The sequence below is a fragment of the Mustela nivalis genome (assembly GCF_964662115.1).
Source record: "Mustela nivalis genome assembly, chromosome: 12".
NCBI classification, from domain to species: Eukaryota; Metazoa; Chordata; class Mammalia; order Carnivora; family Mustelidae; genus Mustela; species Mustela nivalis.
Window position 1 is genome coordinate 64,292,823 of NC_139031.1, and position 18,086 is coordinate 64,310,908.

An 18,086-nucleotide genomic window follows, 5' to 3' on the forward strand; every position below is an offset into this window, starting at 1 on the left:
CACGCTGTCCTCTAGATAAAATTCTACCAAGGCCCATGCAGGCCTCATAAAAACCTAACGATAATAATTCTTCTTGAACATAATGGCATGGTATAGTGGTTAGGACTCCACACTGTGGAGCCTGACCACTGGTTTCAAATCCTACTTCCACCATTTGTGTAATGGGAGTAATAGTAACTACTGTGGGATAGTTTTGTGGTGAAAATGATGTAATTCGTCTAAACTGCATAGGATAGAACACAGCATGTAGTGAGTACCCTGTAAATGTTAGCTGTTGTTTTGTTTTGTTTTGTTTTTTAATAAAGCATCGTGTGTTAGGATTATGGGCAGGGGGGACCTTGTACATACATATTTAGTGTTTAGGAGACCTTTTTCCTAGTCTGGAAGAGCTTATGTAGGATGGAGGAGAAAGAGCTAGAATGCAGTCTCAAAGCAAGCTGATCAATGCTGAAAGAATCCAAAATAACCAAAGAAAAAAAAGGGGGGGTGGCATTTCCTTTAGGAATAATATCCTGAATGTAATATAAAACATTACTGGAGGGCCAGTGAGGGCCAAGGTTATAGCGGGGCCCTGTCAGACTAGAGAGAAAGGGGGGAGTCTCTTAGGGGTGTAGGGCACACTAACTGTGCAGTACTCTGGACAGTTAGGTGGAAGTGTTGGAGTGGGAAGAGCTGATGGGCCGTCTGCCTCTTAGCTGAGTCGTGGCAGAGACTGGAGGAGGCCAGGAAACCTGACTGGGGAACCTTGTATGCGGTGGCCTGGAGAGTCATTGCCTCCTATTTTGCCTGGTTTGTTTTTCACTATTGTTAACTTACTGTGTTGTGAACTACTGTCATGTTTCCTTCTCAAAGGCAGTTCTTTTAAGTCACAAGTGTATGGATGTTTCTTAAATAATCAGGTGGCAAATCACATTGGGAGTGAACACCATGAAGTCCTCTTTAATTCTGAGGAAGGCATTCAGGTCTTGGATGAAGTCATATTTTCTTTGGAAACTTACGATATTACGACCGTTCGTGCTTCAGTAGGTAAGGTATTAAAAAAAATTTTTTTTCTAAAGATTTTATTTAGTTGAGAGCGAGAATGAGAGAGAGCCCGCGCGCGCATGAAAGGGAAGAGGTCAGAGGGCGAAGCCGACTCACCGCTGAGCAGGGAGCCTGATGTAGGCCCCGATCCCAGGACTCCAGGATCGTGACCCAAGCTGAAGGCAGTCGCTTAACCAACTGAGCCACCCAGGCGCCCCTCAAAAACATTTTTAATACTAAAATAAAGAAAAAAAGGTATAAGGGTTAAAAGATTATTTTAAACAATAGTTTAAAACAAAGTACTTAAGAACAAATGCAAATCTAGAATGGTTTTGGGCTATTTCATGGCAGCAGTACAACTTCTACATTAGGTACACTAAAATGGCTTATAGATAAAAAGTCATTATTTTGGAAGCCAGTATATAAATACAGAGTTTAAGAAAAACTCAGTAGCTTCCATAAGCCAAAGAGAAAGCATTTTTGGTGGAGAGTTACATTGATGTGAACAATTTCTCTCTCTCTTCCAAGGTATGTACTTAGTTTCCAAGTACATTCGGAAGAACACAGATAGCGTGGTGATCTTCTCCGGGGAAGGCTCAGATGAGCTGACGCAGGGTTACATATATTTCCACAAGGTAAGCATTCTGAGATGGAGAGATATTGGTGCGAGGCTAGGAAAAGTGAACTGTTTGCTTGCAGTCCTCTCTTGTCACTGTAGCCCTAACACTTGAGTGACTTGTGATGTAGATGAGGAAACCAGATCCTGTCTGCTTTGTCAGGGGAGAAATAATCTGCATTCTTGGGGACCGGTTGAGCGTGAGAATCACAGTTCTGGTATTTGTTACTATCGTGTGGCAGCATGGTTATTGCCCACAGTGTCCGTTTTATTGCCTGACATCAACCGTTTGGTGTGAAGGGAGGCCTGGTGTAGTAAGCAGGGACTCCCTTCCCCAGACCTTATGTAGCTTTTTGTCTTACCGTGCTTAGAGCAGAAATGTGGGAAAGAGAGAGAAACACAGGCTGTTCCGTGAGCACAAAGCCAAGCTGTTGGTGTATTTGTAACTTCACCTGCTTGTTTATCAAACAGGCTCCTTCTCCTGAAAAAGCCGAGGAGGAGAGTGAGAGGCTTCTGAAGGAACTCTACTTGTTCGATGTGCTCCGGGCAGACCGCACCACTGCTGCCCACGGGTAACTCAGTAGCTAAGAAGCAGTCGTAAAGATAGCCTTAAAAATCAAACAGCTCGGTGGCTGATTATTTCTTTCAGTTGGTTATATGTTGCAAAGTAGGACTTTTCAGAGAAAATGAAGCTCTTCTCATACAGAGTGTTACTGTGTTTCTGATGAGGGGACTGTAGGTTTAGACAGACTTTCTGCCAATAAACACAGCCCCACTCCACTGCCATCGGAATGGAGAGGGAAGGCAGATGCAGCTCTTTCTAAGCCTTTTTAAGAGAAGTAAAAATTACACACCCCCATGAAACAAGTGATTCCAACAACTGTTTGGATGCTGGGTGGTCACAGGGCGGTCAGGATCCAAGAGGGCTGATTGGATTCCAACAGGTTTCTATGAGACCATTTCTGGATGCCTAAAGTTGTCGCTAGTCATGTTGGAGAATTCAAAACTCGTACTGTACATGATAGAAAACTGACATCAAATGTCTTAGTTGCTTCTACGAAATCACACTAAGGTTGGGAAATAATAAAATACGGTGTGGGGAATGAACTGAATCCGTGGTTATTATCATATCCATTTGTCTTACGCAGAGTCACCAGGATTCAGGAAACATAATGCAGCCTTCGATGAAACATTGTAGATCAGTGGTTTATATTTAATGTTGTATGAAAACTAGTTATTTAGTAGTCCACAATTTTGAATTCTTACTGTTTTTAGTAAGATGAGAGATGGGCTCACCTATAAAAGATGTTGAGGCAGGAAGGTATAGGAAAAGTACATTCTCAGTGATCTGGTCACTCATGATTCTTGCCTTTTTCTGCTTTTTGAGATGTGCACTTAGTTGTTTGTAGAAGGGAAAGTCAAATTACTGTCAGTTTGCTTCACTCCCTAGATAGTAAGCATCCCGTTTTGAATGAAGATTTTTGGGTTCACACAGTAGTGTAGGATAATCAGGAGGACTGCAAAAATGACTTTATCGTCTTAACATTACTTAGAGGCTGGTTGAATTGCCAAGAAACTCTCAAGGACAATCTGAACAGGCAGGCATTAACTCTCCATTTGGATTTAGATTTTCTTTTTTCCTTTAAGCCTTGAATTGAGAGTCCCTTTCCTGGATCATCGATTTTCTTCCTATTACTTGTCTCTGCCACCAGATATGAGGATTCCTAAGGTAGGTGAATCAATCCAAGATAAAAAAAACTCTCCATTGATATCAAATATATTTGGAACTTTTACTAACATTCCTTTGTTTTCATGTCAGAATGGGATAGAAAAACATCTCCTGAGAGAGACCTTTGAGGACTCCAATCTGATACCTAAAGACATTCTCTGGCGGCCAAAAGAAGCCTTCAGTGATGGAATAACCTCAGTTAAGAATTCCTGGTTTAGGATTTTACAGGACTATATTGAACACCAGGTATAATGTCTTTCAAAATATTGTCTGGGGGTGCCTGGGTGGCTCAGTGGGTTAAAGCCTCTGCCTTCAGCTCAGGTCATGGTCTCAGGGCCCTGGGATTGAGCCCCACATCAGGCTCTCTGCTCGGCGGGTAGCCCGTTTCTTCCTCTCTCCCTGCCTGCCTCTCTGCCTACTTGTAATCTCTATCAAATAAATAAATACAATCTTTAAAAAATATATATATATTGTCTGGAAGAGGACAATGTGGAAATAGAATTGTAATCGCTGTTCATTTTGTGTTTAGTTTAAATGTTTTGTGTGTTGGAGAAATTCTCAGTAAACAATGCTTTTGTAAGAATTTCATAAGATTTAGATAGCATGAAGGATTATGTAGTAACATCTAGAATTGAAAGAGCGAGAGACTTACCCGTTATCACTGACCTTCATTTACCACATCATTGCGTGCCTGCTGCGGGTCAGACATTAATAGGCATGAAAGAATAAAACTCAGAGCTACCCTCTGTTATAGACACTCACAAAAATGTTCTTTAAAAGTCACTGCAGCTGTGTATATTCTGGTATTTTAGCATTTTCTAAGTGAAGGGTGATTCAAAGGGTCTCGGGCAACTACAGTCGTGCCTTTTCATAGTTTGGTTGTTGCCATGAAGCCACGTTCAATATAAGGGTTTCTATGCCGTCTAAAAAACCATTTTGTTTTGATGCTCTTCCAGGTTGATGATGCAATGATGGCAGCAGCAGCCCAAAAGTTTCCCTTCAACACTCCAAAAACCAAAGAAGGCTATTACTACCGTCAGATCTTTGAGCGCCACTACCCCGGCCGGGCCGACTGGCTGACCCATTACTGGATGCCAAGATGGATCAACGCCACTGACCCTTCGGCCCGCACTCTGGCCCATTACAAGGCAGCTGCCAAAGCCTAGGTGCCCTCTGCACTCAGCCCTGCCAGGACACGCGCCTCTTGTGAAGGGTTGGGGGCTCCAGGGCAGGAAGGGGAGTGGCAAGCATCAACCACTCAGGCTCGTTGGGCATGAAAAAAATAAAAGTCTTAAATTGGAACCATGGCTATAGTTGCTTCTGCTCACGCAGCCCCTTTAGTAGAGGTAACCAGAAACTGAGCGGCTTTTACTGTTTACCAGTAAGGTAGAGAGTGAGCCTGGGAAAGGGGGGAGCTGGCTGACGTTTGCAGGCGTTAGCAGCTGCTCTAAGGCCGCTTTAGAAGACTTGGGCCCTGTGCCAACATGGCTCCCTCCCCATCCCGGCCTCCTCTTAGTGTGGCCTTCTCCCGGCCTCCCTCTGGCCTTTCTGTATTCCCAGCAGCTGGCCAGACGGCCTCTGCTGTGCCGAAACCATCCATCCTCATCGTAGGCGGCCATGACAGCTCTATTTTATAAAATAGCAATTCTTACTTTCTGTTTTCTGTGATGCCAACACCTTTTCTGCAACTACTGTTCTAGGTCAGAGGTCAGCGGACTCTCAAGGGGCAGTAGGATTGCAAGCTCTGCAGACATCTGTTGGAACTGCTGGACTCCACGACTGGAGTGTAAAAGCCAGAGCCAATAGGCAAACAAGTGGGGATGGCTGTGTTCCAGAGTTTGTAAGCTCAGGCAGTGGGCTGGATTTGGCCTGTGGGCCCTAGTTCATAGAGCCCTATTATAGAGAAACAACTCAAACCAAGCATTTGTGATGAAAGGAGAAAGCATTCTAAGCCTAAGCAAGAAAGAGTATAACAAGGAAACATTCAATGAATGAGTAGAAGATTCTCAGTTGAATGCTCATTGGTAGTTTAGGGATAACATTTTGAAATACATTATAAAGATGGATCTCATTTAGTAGCAACTTTTTTTTTTTGAAAGATTTTATTTATTTATTTGACAGAGATCACAAGTAGGCAGAGAGGCAGGCAGAGAGAGAGAGAAGGAAGCAGGCTCCCTGCTGAGCAGAGAGCCCGATGTGGGACTCGATCCCAGGACCCAGAGATCATGACCTGAGCCGAAGGCAACAGCTTAACCCACTGAGCCACCTAGGTGCCCTATAGCAACTTTTGAAGAGGTAAGTGCTGGCACGCAGGTCATAAAATGCTTGATGGGGATGCCTGAATGGCTCAGTCAGTTAAGCGTCTGCCTTTGGTTCAGGTCATGATCCCGGGGTCCTGGGATCGAGCCCCAAATGGGGCTCCTTGTTCAGTGGGGACCCTGCTTCTCCCTCTGCCTACTGCTCCCCCTGCTTGTACATGTACTCTCTAATTAATAAAATCTTCAACTGCTTGATGGGAAGAGCAAGCAGTCCAGGAGTTGAGCTGGGAAGTTGGAAGATGGGGACTGTCTGAGGCAACAGGCCCTCACTTATAATCTTCAAACATCTCTGGAAAGCTGAGGAAATGTCCCGAGTTAATACTGGGTGACTCAGTGACAATCCTGTATTTACAGGTGCTCCCAGTGCTCACACCTAGCATGACTGGGCTCTAGGCAAACCTATTCCTGGCCTAGGCACAGCCTGCCAAGCTAAGGGACACCAAGAATGCAAGGGAAACGAGGGGGTAGTGACTCGGCAGCATACATGAGGAGTAAGGGGTGCCATAAACCATGAACCGCTAATGTTTGAGCGTTGGAATTTGGTCCCTAGAGTCCCTAGAGAGCCGGCGTACACAATACCACCTGACAGGAGAGTTAACTGGTGTGGCGAGCTTCGTAGGCGTGAATTTAGTCCTGCAGGTCACCCCTAACTACAGCAATTCGTTGGATGTCAAAATAGATGCACAAGGTCCAGGGAAGGTTCTTGGCATGTGATACAATCTTTGCCTCTTTCACAACAAAAATTATAGAAGGTTGGAAGAAATGGCAACTTCTGGGGCATTTGCGCATGACTCAACAATTAGGTACCGGCCAAGCCCGTCCGCCTGGCCTACCCTGATACCAGTGACTCAGGGCTAAGGACCCATGTACTTAATAATCCACACAGCACTGCTAGCAACAGATAACCCAGTCCCTCACCAGAAACTAGAAGTTTTTTCACTCCTATTTGCTGTTTCAGTCTCGCCCAAGTCCCCTAGGGGCTGATGTACCCCTTCAGAGGTCTGTTTCACTTGCCTTCATACATACTGAGACCGGTACTTGGAGTTTGGGACATGAGAGATTGCATAGAAAAAGAGAAACCCCCCAAGATCTACCATTGCTTCCAACATCTTGCAGATTTCTTGCTCTAAAGGCACAGTTGTACTTAGGCAAGTCTGTGATCTTGGTTAAACAGGCTGCAAAGTTTATTAAATCCTCTACAGGGGAATGATGAAAGGGAACTCTCAGCCTTAGCCGACTGGTGTCAGACTGTTGAGGGAAGGTCTCGAGCCTGTGGGGGTAGAGTGTGCTCCTTCAATCCTCCTGTCTTGGGGTTGTCAGAGTCTGGTCTGGAGTCTTGAGAGAACAGATCCTCGGCTTTTGTCCCCAGGAGAGGGAAGAGCTGGCCGCAGGAAGGTGGTTCCATAGGATTCTGGACCTGTACCGGGGATCAGTCATGAACACCAAGCATGTAACTACCAACTGTTCGGAGTACGTCGTGCTAACTCAGTGAGTTTACCCGCACTCTGAGGAAATGTGGCAGATCCTGTTTTCTAAAAATGGCCGCCACAGTATTTCTGGTCCCTAGAACTCTTCAGACCCTAGCTACTCCTATGAGGAGGCAGTCTAGTTCTCTTCTTGGGCCTGGGCAGGACTTCAAGACGGTCTTGACCAGCTGAATGCAGTAGAAGGGATGCCATGACTTCTGACGCAGGGTCACAAAAGGAGATTCGGCTTAGGCTCTCTCTCTCTCAATGCATGTTGTAAGGAAGCCCAGGCCGTGGGAGAGCCCCCGTGTGAGAGGGCTGACGGCACCCACCGAGGTCTCCGTCAACAGCCAACATCAGTTACCAGGTGTGTGAGTAAACTTTCAGCACCTACTCTGAGTCTTCAGCTGAGGCCTCAGTCATGGGATAAACCATCCGTGCATGCTATGTCCAATTCCCGATTCATAATTCCTTCAGTGTAATAAATGGAGGTGTGATACCATTTCTTACATAGGTTCAGTAACTGGAAAAGATACGCCCCAGTACCACTATTTTATACAGGTTAAATCAATTGCTCAGTCATTCAGCTAATCGCTAAGTGGTGGAGCTCCAAGTCATGGACAGACTGGCTCCAGAGCCTTTGTGGTGTCCTTTGCTGGCTGTCAGGATGCAACCACAGCCCGGGTCTCTGCTGTGAAGTAGACTGAGGGGAAGGACCCCTCTCAGCTTGAGAGCAAGGTTACATTACGCACAGGAAGCTAAGTATTTTCTAAAATGGGATAAATTAGATGATGATAAGATTCCAAATTTTCAGTGCATTGCCACAACTGAAGTTTTTTCTTGCCCAAACCGTATGTTCATCCGGGTCTATGGGTCTCTGCTCGTCATTGAAGGGGGGTATAATCACTTTGGGACCCAGGCTGAAGGAGCATCATCATGCGTGACACATGCTACCATGACCAGCAATGCGGGGGATAGGGAAAATGAGGAATCACGTACCAAAACTCGGAACTTCCACCCTGAAGTGGCATATTATTTTTTCTTACACGTTCCGTGCCGAAGCAAGCCATGTGGCCGCACCTGACTTCAAAGGTAGGCATACCAGAAAGGAGAGCGGTGCTAATGACTCCCCAAATCTACCCCAGTCACCAAATATTCAGCTCGCTTCCTTTCCTATATCCACATATACTTTGAAGGGAGAAGGCTAATCGCCAGCAAAACAACTAATTTGACTCACACCATCGTAATGATGGCTACCCAGAACACTGACCAGCCTTCCCGGATCTGACCCATATTGCTCGAAAAGCTCAGTCAATCTTCACAACAGCCCTGTGAGTTATGTACTATTGAGCTGATCCAGCTTTGCGGACGAGTAAATGATACTCAGCTATTCTGTTATATGCCCAAGTTCACACAACTAATAATCAATCAAAGTGGGATATTTGATTCCAGGTCCCAGGGTTGTACTTAACCCCTACTCTGTGTTACCTTTCAAAAGATTATAGAATTATTTGCATGGAAAAAAATCCTCCAAAATTTTTCGCCAGTTCTGTATTTTTAATGGGATCATATGCTCCATTTCATGAGTAGCTCATAAGTTATTTAGCACATCTAATTTACACATGAGAATTTTTTTAATTTTAAAAATGTTTGGTGAAACACAGAAGCATACATCACTTGTGTAACTGAAATCTTGTGGGATTGAAAGCTAATATGACTTAGATCTTATGTGAACTCTTACCTGATTTCAACCCTTGCAAGGCAGTAAAATGATGCCAAGAAATTAGTTCAGAGTCCTTTGTGCAACTTGGAGAATTTTTAATAATTCTAGAAACATCTATACTCAAATTGTTGGTGTATTTTAGAAACTGGTTGTTACGGTAGAAAATATTTATTTGATTTTTGAGGACTAATATAATACATGACACCACAAGGTGGCAGCCGCAACACACTGATTTTTCTCCCCAGGCAATTTAATGCATTTCTCCAACGTAGTGGTGGGGACAAATTATTTTACTCCAAGTTAAAGAGATAACATGTTCACTTCATAAAATAAACCCCAGCAGGGAGCTCAACAGTTTGTTATAGTTAATTAGTGAATAGTTGTAACTTGCTAAAAGCATATGACTGTTGTACAGGCCAGTAGGAGCTTATATATTTATTTTTCTGAAACTTTCACGTCCCTCCTTTGAGCCACCTTGCAAAAAATATGTCCTTAGAACGAAAGAAGGAATGAAGACAACCCCAAATCTGTTTTTATTTGCCTTTTGAATATAGTCAGTTTACGTGGGAACTGTCATTTTATTACTGCCCGGGGCAGCGAGCCCTGAGTCTCTCGGTGTATTCTAAGCCAGCCCAAAGACAAAACCTTGTACTGAACACTATGTCCTGATGGCAGTCAGCCTAACACTGATCTAAGACCACACAAGGTCTCTACAGTAATCCTGAGAGGTACCCACTGCTGTCATCCCCATTTTATGGACCAAAAAAATGGAATGTACAGACAGCCTAGACCTTGAAAGAGAGGTCCACTTGTGCCCAGTGCAATAATCTGTTGATTATAATGAATACCACAGAAAAGAGTTCTAGATTAGAGGCGACAAAAGCTTGCTGAGCCCTCATACAATAACCACCATGCCATGCAGGAAGTGACTTGGCGAGGTCTTGCAAACCTAAGTAGGAACTTCTGTTCTCTAACTTTACACTTTGAGGTTGAGCTCACCAGTAGAGGTTTTAGTGAGAATATTAGAAAATCTGGAGCAGGGGTTTTGAAAGTGGAAAGTTATGGTGGAACTCTGAATCTGTGCTTGTCTGTTTCAGGGGGTGAGAAGAAAACACAGTAGAAAAGAATGTTTCAGGGCACCTGGGTGGCTCAGTTGATTGAGTGTCTGACTCTTGATTTCGGCTCAGTCATGATCTCAAGGTCAGGAGATCGAGCCCCATGTCTGCGCGCAGCATGGAGTCTGTTTGAGATTCTCTGTCTCCCTCTCCTGCTGCCCCTCACCCCACATATGCATGTGTGCTCGCCCTTGCCCACCCTCTCTCTTTCTCGATTGAATTTTTTTAAAAAGAAGGAAAAAAAGAATGATTCATAACTGGGTAAAGTGGCAGGGTTTCTGACGCTATGCATCAAGTGATCAGATCAAATTTTATGAACTACTGGTTTGGGATCTTTGCTAAAACACGCCAAACATAACATTATCTCAATCCTATTATGTTATCACTCAATGAAGCCTCATTCTGTTTTACTTGGCACCGGGGTGGTCTGGGTTGTATGTCTCGCAAATGGCCACAAGGTGGAGCAAGAACAATATTCAACCAAATAACCTCCCACAAGATTTTGGGAGGAATTTTTTAGTCCATTTTAACTGAGTTCTATGTTCGTTGTGTGTACATATTTGTGGTTTAGCACTGTTTTGTGGGACTAGATTAAAACCACAACCCCCAGGTAACAACCTTGTAAACATCTTTGTCATACTGTGCCATGCAATAGGTCCTACACTATCACCAAAATTACACAGTAGCTGAGAGGGAAAGTTCCTAAGTAGAACCTCTAAGTTTTCACCACAAAGAATTATTTTCTTTGTAACTGTATAAGGTGATGGATGTTGACTAACCTTGTCATGACAATCACTTTAAATATATGTATTTCAAGCCATGATGAAACATATACATGTCGTGGCCAAACTTACACAAAGTTATACAATGTTGTATGTCAGTTATAGCTCAATATGAGTGAAAAAATAGCTAAGAGGAGCCAGGCAGGTGTTAATGGTGAAGCCAGCCTGGCCTGGGACTGGATTGCTGTGCCCAATAGCAAAGAAAAACCAGGCTCGTGTACAGGTTACATACAGCTGCTGATGAAATTCTAGAATACACCTGAGGTTCGGTGGGGTGAGGTCTGGAGCCAACGACCAAGAAAGAATGCTTGAGACATCTTTGGTGCAAAATGATGGTTTATTAAAGCACGGGGACAGGACCCGGTGGGCAGGAAGAGCAGCTGCCCCGGGTTGTGAGATGTAACAGGTTCCGTAGGTTGGGGGTGGGGGAAGTAAGGAAAAGGGAGGCTTCAGTAGAACTTTCATATGCTAAAGGACACCTACAAGATACCGGATACCAGAGGCCCTGCCATCCCCAAGGTCTTTTTGCCCTCTAGCAAGGTATTAACGTTAAGATGGGTGGGAGATTCCTAAAGACTGTCCCAACCAGGAGTGGGGGTGGGCAAAGGTTGGAGGGTGTCAGCTTTTGCTTTGTCCACAGCCAGCCTTCTGTTCCTTCTTCAGCTGCCACTTAGACCCAACCCTTCCATGCTATGGGCAATATTACTGTTCTTTTCTGTGAGAGAACCAGCAATCTAGATTTTTAAATCTCTTGATGTGGCAGTTTTGATCTTAAATGGTGACATAGAAGGCTCCAGAACTCAGCTCCCACCAAGTCTACGGCTACACAAGGAACAATTCCCTCTGAAAGAAATCTAGCTGAGAGACTCCTACAAGTCAGTTAAACAAGGGGGGAGAAACCACCCACATTGAAAAGGGTTGAAAAAGCTGCCCCAGGCTATCATCATAAGCCCCATCCAGCACAGTGATGTACAATTGGGAGGGACTCACAACTAGGTTTCTTCCTGAGAGGTAGAGGCTTTGGGCCCCACATCTGAGACCTCAATTTTTAAGACTTCCACCTGAGGGATGGGCCCCCCAAAACACCAACTCTGAAAGTCAGTGAGGCTTGTGTCCATGAGACCCACAAGATTAGAGCAACTGAAGAAGCAGTTTTGAAATGGCTCATTAAGACTCATCAAGGCTATCTCCACAGTGCTCAGCACAGAAAAAGCAGACACAACACTTGTCTCTCAGTCTTTTCCTAAAAGAGATATATTTGCATATCTTAAAAAAGCTGCAGCCTGAGGGTCAGGATCCTCATTTAGCATGTATCTAGAGGATTGGCAATGGGGGAGGCCATCTCCTTGTTCTCCCTGTGCTCTGCTGCAGACCACCCTCAGGTCCTTGGGAAGAGCTGGTGTATACGTATGGTGCCCTGGCTTTTGCCTGTTACCCGGATGACGCACCTTTTGACTGCCTGGTTCTGATGGCCAGGATGGTTTATATGCACAGATTCAGTGGGACTGTTACAAACAAAGAAATGTCTCAGCCCAGCTCTCTAACCTCCCTCCAAGCAGAGGCAGTAGACAGAAGCTCCTTTCCCCGTCTTTCCCTGAAAGAGGTCTATTTGATTATTTTAAAGGCCGCTGCCTGAGGGCCCAGCTTCTAATTAGCGTAGGTGTAGGCACTGACTGAGATCCTCCCCTTGTTAGCACTCCCTCAACTGCTGGGACATTAAGAACAAAGAAGGCTGTTTAGATAATCACAAAGGTTTGAAAGATAACCAAGAGCTCCATCTAGGCGGGTAGACAAGATTCACCACCTAGCCTACTGGAAAAAACTTTGTCAAGACCAAGACAGAGATGTTCTGTCTAATGCATAGAAATCAACACAGAGAGCTAAGAAAATGAAGAAATTGGAAATATGATCCCCAGGAACAGACCTTAACTAGTACGTGGTTCAAAATAATGGTCATAAAGATACTGGGGTGAGGAGAACAATGCATGAAGAAAGTGAGAATTTTCTATCTCAATAAAGAAAGAAAAAATGTTAAGTACCAAAGAGAAATCACAGAGCTGAAGAGTACAATAGGTAAAGTGGAAAATTTAATAGAGGGGTCCAATAATCACCTAGATGAAATGGGAGAAAGGATTAGCAAACTAGAAGACAGGGCAAGTAGTGTTTATAAAAATCAGAGGAGTAAAAAGGAAAAAAAAAAAAAAAAAAGGATGAAAAGGAGTGGAAAGAGCTTGGGACATCATTAAGTGGACTGATATTCACATTATACGGTTCCCAAAAGGAGAGGAGATAGAAAGGGGCCGACAGTTTATTCAAAAAAATAGTGTCTGAAAACTCTTCCAACTTGGGGAAAGAAACAGACATCCAGATCCAGGAAGCTCTGAGAGTTTTCAGTAAGATGAACTGAAAAAGACCCACATCAAGACACATTATAACTAAATTGTCAGTAGTTAAAAACAAGATGACATCAGGAAGATGGATGGCTAAGAGGTTCCAGTGATTGTCTTCCCTTACACACACACACACACAGAGTAAACCAAAGGAAATAGTTCAGGGAAAGCTTTGGCCTCCAAAGTTGCAGCAAAACCCTGCAGAGATTAAAAAAAAAAAAAAATACTAAAGGGTGGCTGTATTACTTGTGTTACAGCCAAGAGCAGCTTGACACCCAGAAGGACGAATTCAGAAGAATTTTATCCCACTGGAAAGAGCAGAGCAGGAGAACCCCAGCAAGCTTTATCGCTGAGTTAAAAAGGTTTCCCAGAGTCTTCGCCATGGCTAATTCCAGTTGACAGAGCTGCCTCAGAGCCCCCCTCCAACTCCACAAAGGCTAGAGCTGCTCCTGCTCTGAGACCTGCCCTCCAGTTGCTGCCGTGCTCCCGTCTCCAGGACTGTGAAGCCACAGCACCTCTCTCACCATACAGAGGACCACAACAGCTACTCCTTTGCTTTCTGCTCAAATCCCAGGCTGCGGCTTTGTCCCATCATTATCAGAGCAGCTTGCTGCTATTCTAAGCTCCACTCCCTGGGTCCCAACTCATTTTTTATCAGTGATGAGGGAGCAGGAGGCTGGCTGAAGACAAAGCAAAAGCTGGCACCTTGCACCCCCTCTCCATCCGCTCCCCCTCGGTAATATGTGTAGCATTCCTCAGGCACCCCTGACCGCCATAAGAAACAAATGGTTAACTTTCCTGCAAGACCGGAGTCTCCCTTGGTTTACGAAAGTCCTAGAGATCTACTAACAAAGAAGTTACCTTATCAATAGCACAATTTCCAGAGGCAAATAACTCAGTTCCTCAAGCCATACTGTCACCCTCTCCTCCATGAACAAAACTGAAGGAGGCTGAGGTAGAAGGAAATGTAAGTATAGTTAAATCTCTTCTGAACCTAAATCTCACTAACAAAGACACTTGATAGCAGGATTGTGACATCCCATCAAGAATCTCCCAACTATCTTGATGTTAATGGCTGGCTAAAATAAAACATTGATCTAGCCAGGCCCTCTTTAGCATATGAAAGCTCCATTGACACCTCCCTTCCCCTCCCCTTCCCCCAACCGCAAAGGTACAGAACCCTCACAACCCCGGGCTGCAGCTCTTCCTGCCCCCCCCCCCCCACCGGCCTATCCCTGTGCTTGAATAAACCACCATTTTGCACCAAGGATGTCTCAAGAATTCTTTCTTGGTCATCGGCTCCAGACCTCAGCCCACCGAACCTCACCTAGGTTCTAGAACTTCATCATCAGGACCATCCTGTCTTAGCCCAACCCCCCCACCCCCACCCCCACCCCATAGGTCCCAGGTCATGGTCTTCCATTTCTGGAAGACCCTCATTTCTGGAAATGGTCTGCCACTGCTGACCTCAACCCAGGTTGCAACTCAGCCACATTGCTGGTGCTGCTGCTGTGCTGAGACCCTTGCCCCATCCCTGTTCACAGCTCTGAACCCTCCTTGTTGGGACTGGGCTGCTGTCTCCCTGAACCTCACCGCCTTGGTCCCAGGTCATGGCTGTGAGCTGTAATTTCCAGGGTGCTTCTGTTGCCCTGAACCTCACCCCTCAGACCCCAGTTTCTGGCTCTGAACTCTCATTGTCAGAACTGTGCTGCCACTGCTCTGAGCTTAGCTCCCCAAGTCCCAGTATGTGCCTTCAGCAAAGAATCACCAGAGTTCTGCTGCTGCTATCTTTTGACTGCCCCTGGGGCCAAAGTTGGGACTTTGACCTACTATCTCCAGGCTGTGTTGCTACAGCCCCCTACCCTCTGGGCCTCAGCCACTGCTGCATCTTTTCATCCCAGGACCCATGCCACTGCTGCATCTCATCCTCCTTTGGCCAGAGTCACTTCAGTGAGCCCCCAAGTCCCCAGGTCTTGATTTCACGGGAGACCTATACATGCCCACCACTTAGCTACCAGTGCCACACCAACAGCAAGCACATACGTGCTCCAGGACTGGGGTGCTATGGTAGTTCCATGTTGCCCAAGCCCAGGACTCTGGCTCTAATACTGCTCTGAGCACCAACAGGCCAGGCCAGGTGCTGAGAAGGGTCCCCTTGACTAGAATGTCCTTAATGGGGCAAGAAAAGGAACGGAAAGTTCCCAGAAGCTTTTGCTTCTGATGCTCCCATAGCTCTCTTTGCCTCTGACACCTGTAGGGCCTCCACAGTATTGGCCACAGAAAGTTCCTATAGTCTGACCAATGCTATCCTCAGCTGATGAACCTACATGGAGACTATGCCACTTACCTTCTCAGGAACCAAAGATGGCAGCATATGGAGGGGAGCGGGTGAAGGGGGGGTGGTGCAAGGCGCCAGCTTTTGCTTTGTCCTCAGCCAGCCTCCTGCTCTTCACTGCAACCCACCCAGCCAACACCCTCACAGCCACCCCCCAAGTGAAAGTCTTTTTCCACCAGAGACATAATGAAAAGGCTGGAAGAAGTGACTGTATCCATCAATGCAAAACCATCAGAAAGATAAAGTCAGATAACAGAACACTACCAAAGGACAACAGTTTTCTAGTTACTGACCTCATCTCCCCAAAAAGGAGATCTGTGAGTTATCCGGAACAGAATTCAAAATAATTATTTTAAGAAATCTTCGCGAGATTCATGAGAACATAATAAGTCATGAACAAAATAAAATAGAAACAGGGAAGAAATGAAAAAAAAAAAACCATTCTGGAGATGAAAATTACAATGAATGCAATGAAAAAAAAATGCAACAGAGACTTCAACAGCAGGCACAATTAAGCAGAAAAAAGGATCCATGAGTTTGAAGACAGATCTCTTGATTCTACCCAGTTGGAGGAAATTCAAGAAATTAGAAGGAAAAGAGTGAAGATAGCCTATCTGAATTATGGAAAACCAACAAGTAAAATAATATTCGTACTATGGGAATCTTTCAAAGAGAACAGAGGGAGAAAGGGAAGAAATCTAATTTAAAGGAAAAATAGCTGAATTTCCCAAACTTAGAAAGCAATGTAGGCATCTAGGTACGGATAGGTCAAAGATTCCCCCAAACAGACTAAGCACAAAGATATCTTCACCAAGACACATTATAATTAGGCTCTCAAATATCAAGGACAGAGCTTTTAAGACAGCAAGAGATCAAAGAATTACCAGATACAAAGGGATCCTGATAAGGCAATCAGCAGGTTTATCTGCAGAAAGGTTACAGGCCAGGAAAGAGTAGAAGGATAGGTTCAAAATGCTCAAAGGAAAAACAAAACAAAACAAAACAAAAAAAAAAAACAACTTATTAAAGGTCCAGCAAAACTCTCATTGAAAAATAAAGGCAAGATAAAGACATTTCCAAACAAATAAAAGCTGTGGGAATTTCTCACCAATAGACCTGCCAGGAAAAAAGAAAAAGTGCTGAAAGGAGTTAAAGCTGAAATGAAAGGACACCAAATAGCAACATGAAATAGCAACATGAAAACATATGAAAATATAAAATTCACTGGCAAAGAAACATAGATAGCCAAATTTAACTCTAATACTCCAATGGTGGTGAGTAAATCACTTCAAACTCTAATATAGGTTCAGACACAAAAGTGTTAAAATAATTATTACTATAATTTTACATCAATGGATACACAATATAAAAAGATAATAATTGATGCCCCAACATCAATTGTGGGGGGCATGTAAATGAGTAGAAATTTTTAATGCAATTGAAGTTAAGCTGTTATTAGCTTTAAACAAAAGGTTGTTACTGTAAGATGTATTATAAAAGCCTATGGCAACCACAGAGCAAAAACCTGTAAGAGACACAGATGATAAAGAAAAAGAGCCAGAGCACACTAGAACAAATAATCACTGACTCACAAAGAAAAAGAGCAAGATACGAAGAAAGGAACAAAAAGACTATGAAACTATCAGAAAGCAATTAACAAAATGGCAGTAGTACGTTCTTACCTATCAAAATTGATGCTAAATATAAATGGCTTGAATACTCCAATTAAAAGACAGTGACTGAATGAATTATATGGTGTCTGTAAGAGACTCCCTTAAGCTTTATGGATGTTCATTGGCTGAAAATGAAAGGAATGAGAAAGATAATCCATGCAAATGGAAACCATAAGAAAGCAAGAGTAACTACGCTGAAAATATGCTTTAAAAAGAAAGGAAGTCAAAAATTGTAACGGGAATTTTTTTTAAAAGGCCATTATATAAATGATTAAGTTCATTTCATCAGGAAGATATAGCAATTATAAACATCTAGGTACCTAATATGAGAACACCAAATTATATAAAATGACTATTAATATGGCTCAAGGATAAAACAGACAGAAGTGCAGTAATAGGGCACTTCGATATCCTATTTTCAACAACGGATAGATCATCCAGACAGAAAATCAATAAGGAAATAATGGATTTGAATGACACTTTTGACCAAATGGACCTATCAGACATATACCAGAATATTCCATCTGACAGCAGCAGAAGACACACTCTTCTCAAGTGCACACGAAACATTTTCCAGGTTAGATTACATGATGGGCCACAAAACAAGTCTTACTAAAATTAGGAGGATTAAAACCATACCAAGTATCTTCTCCTGTGACAATGGTGTAAAAATAGAAGTGAGCGAAAGGATGAAAGCTGGAAAGTTCACAATTGTGGGAGATTGAACAACGTGTTACTGAAAAACTAATGAGTCAAAGAAGAATCAAAAGGGAAATCAACAAAAATCTAAAAACAAATGAAAATGGAAGCATAATATTTCAGAACCTATAGGGTACTGCAAAAGTACTTCTAAGAGGGAAATTTCTAGTAATGAACACCTATATTAAGAAAAAACAGAGAGGAGCACCTGGGTGGC

The 18,086-nt window shown here is 43.8% G+C and overlaps 1 protein-coding gene across 11 annotated transcripts in view; it reads left to right on the forward strand.

Annotated features, from left to right (window-relative positions):
• The window catches only part of ASNS (asparagine synthetase (glutamine-hydrolyzing)), a 145,353-nt gene extending 140,683 nt beyond the window's left edge, over positions 1 to 4,670 (forward strand). For all 11 annotated transcript variants that reach the window (XM_082693684.1, XM_082693685.1, XM_082693681.1 and 8 more), the window contains 6 exons: positions 900 to 1,026; positions 1,552 to 1,658; positions 2,111 to 2,211; positions 3,287 to 3,368; positions 3,459 to 3,614; positions 4,325 to 4,670. In XM_082693684.1, coding sequence (XP_082549810.1) covers positions 900 to 1,026; positions 1,552 to 1,658; positions 2,111 to 2,211; positions 3,287 to 3,368; positions 3,459 to 3,614; positions 4,325 to 4,534 — 783 coding nt within the window. In that variant the 3' untranslated portion in view covers positions 4,535 to 4,670. The remainder of the gene's footprint in view (positions 1 to 899; positions 1,027 to 1,551; positions 1,659 to 2,110; positions 2,212 to 3,286; positions 3,369 to 3,458; positions 3,615 to 4,324) is intronic.
• Positions 4,671 to 18,086: the final 13,416 nt, after the last annotated feature.